Source organism: Aplysia californica, unplaced genomic scaffold (genome assembly GCF_000002075.1).
Source record: "Aplysia californica isolate F4 #8 unplaced genomic scaffold, AplCal3.0 scaffold00039, whole genome shotgun sequence".
Lineage (NCBI taxonomy): Eukaryota > Metazoa > Mollusca > Gastropoda > Aplysiida > Aplysiidae > Aplysia > Aplysia californica.
In genome coordinates, this window is record NW_004797309.1 from 1,461,457 (window position 1) to 1,462,537 (window position 1,081).

The 1,081-nt window shown below is 40.7% G+C and overlaps 1 protein-coding gene across 1 annotated transcript in view; it reads left to right on the top strand.

Moving 5' to 3' along the window:
• The first annotated feature begins 237 nt into the window (after positions 1–237).
• Positions 238–1,081, top strand: part of LOC106014237 (ADAMTS-like protein 2) — a 17,064-nt gene continuing 16,220 nt past the window's right edge. Inside the window, exon 1 of the mRNA XM_013091520.1 lies at positions 238–751. Within this exon, the coding sequence (XP_012946974.1) occupies positions 683–751 (69 nt within the window). The 5' untranslated portion in view covers positions 238–682. The remainder of the gene's footprint in view (positions 752–1,081) is intronic.

Below are 1,081 nucleotides of genomic sequence, written 5' to 3' on the forward strand. Positions count from 1 at the left end.
GAGCAGCAACTAGGTAGGGCATGACCTCGGATAGTCTGTCATTTGACCCTACCTGGAGTACCAAAGGGGTAAAATAAGGGTGTGGAGATGAGGGTGGGCGGCGGTGGGGGTGGAAGGGGGGGGGTGTTAATCGGTAAGAAAGAAGTATCAGCGTCCAACACAGTATGAAAGGGAAAGGTACCCGCAAAGTTTACTAAGAGAAGCCGAGAATTGTCAGTTCGCGCTGAGATAAACTGTTGGCATTTTTCAAATTCTAGAACAATACAAGTTCCCTAGTGTTGGGCGAGTACATGACGCCGTTTCTGTGTTTGTGCATCTGTGTATTTTAGGCCTTGTCGTGTATGTCGATTTCTAGGATTTTACCTACTGTGAGAAAAAGCTATTCTGCTAGTTTTCTCTGGCTCCTTTCCATAACAGTGACGCCATTATGCCAGTTGATATCAATTTTCCGTGCTCTGCTAAACAAAAACATATTTTTCACTACGAAACAAGTAATTAACTAGAGACGGGAATTCATTCTCTAATACACATTATTCCAACTATCATCGAGTACAAAGTAATAGATTTTTTATGTTAAATCATAACATACAAACACAAGTGAGTATGGAGAGAGAGATTGTATGTGTACTTAGAATGTAGGTAGTACAAGCAATGCGTACAATTCAATGTACCAGGGAGCAAGATGGCAGGCTTATCTTATCTATTGTGCGAGTGTGTGCACATCATTGCTGTTATTTCAATTTTGTTTCTGGTGAGTGTTTCTGTGTTTCTGTTTGACCATGTAACAATAAAATTGATGCCAAAAAACAAACAAAAAACGATAAGGTTAAAAAAAAAGCCCAACCCTTTCTGACTTATGAACACGAGAGGCTATATTTTATTTATAGCTAAGTGGATGACAGTAGTAAAGGATTAAGAAGTAACAAAAGCAACAATATACAAGCAACAGCAAAAATAGCCGCAGCAGCACCACCACCACAGCCACTAGCAGTGACACCAGCTGCACCAATGGTAGTAGTAGTAGTAGTAGTAGTAGTAGTACTCGTTACTGCTGTCTTTCTGCCACACCCCTGATCTTCTG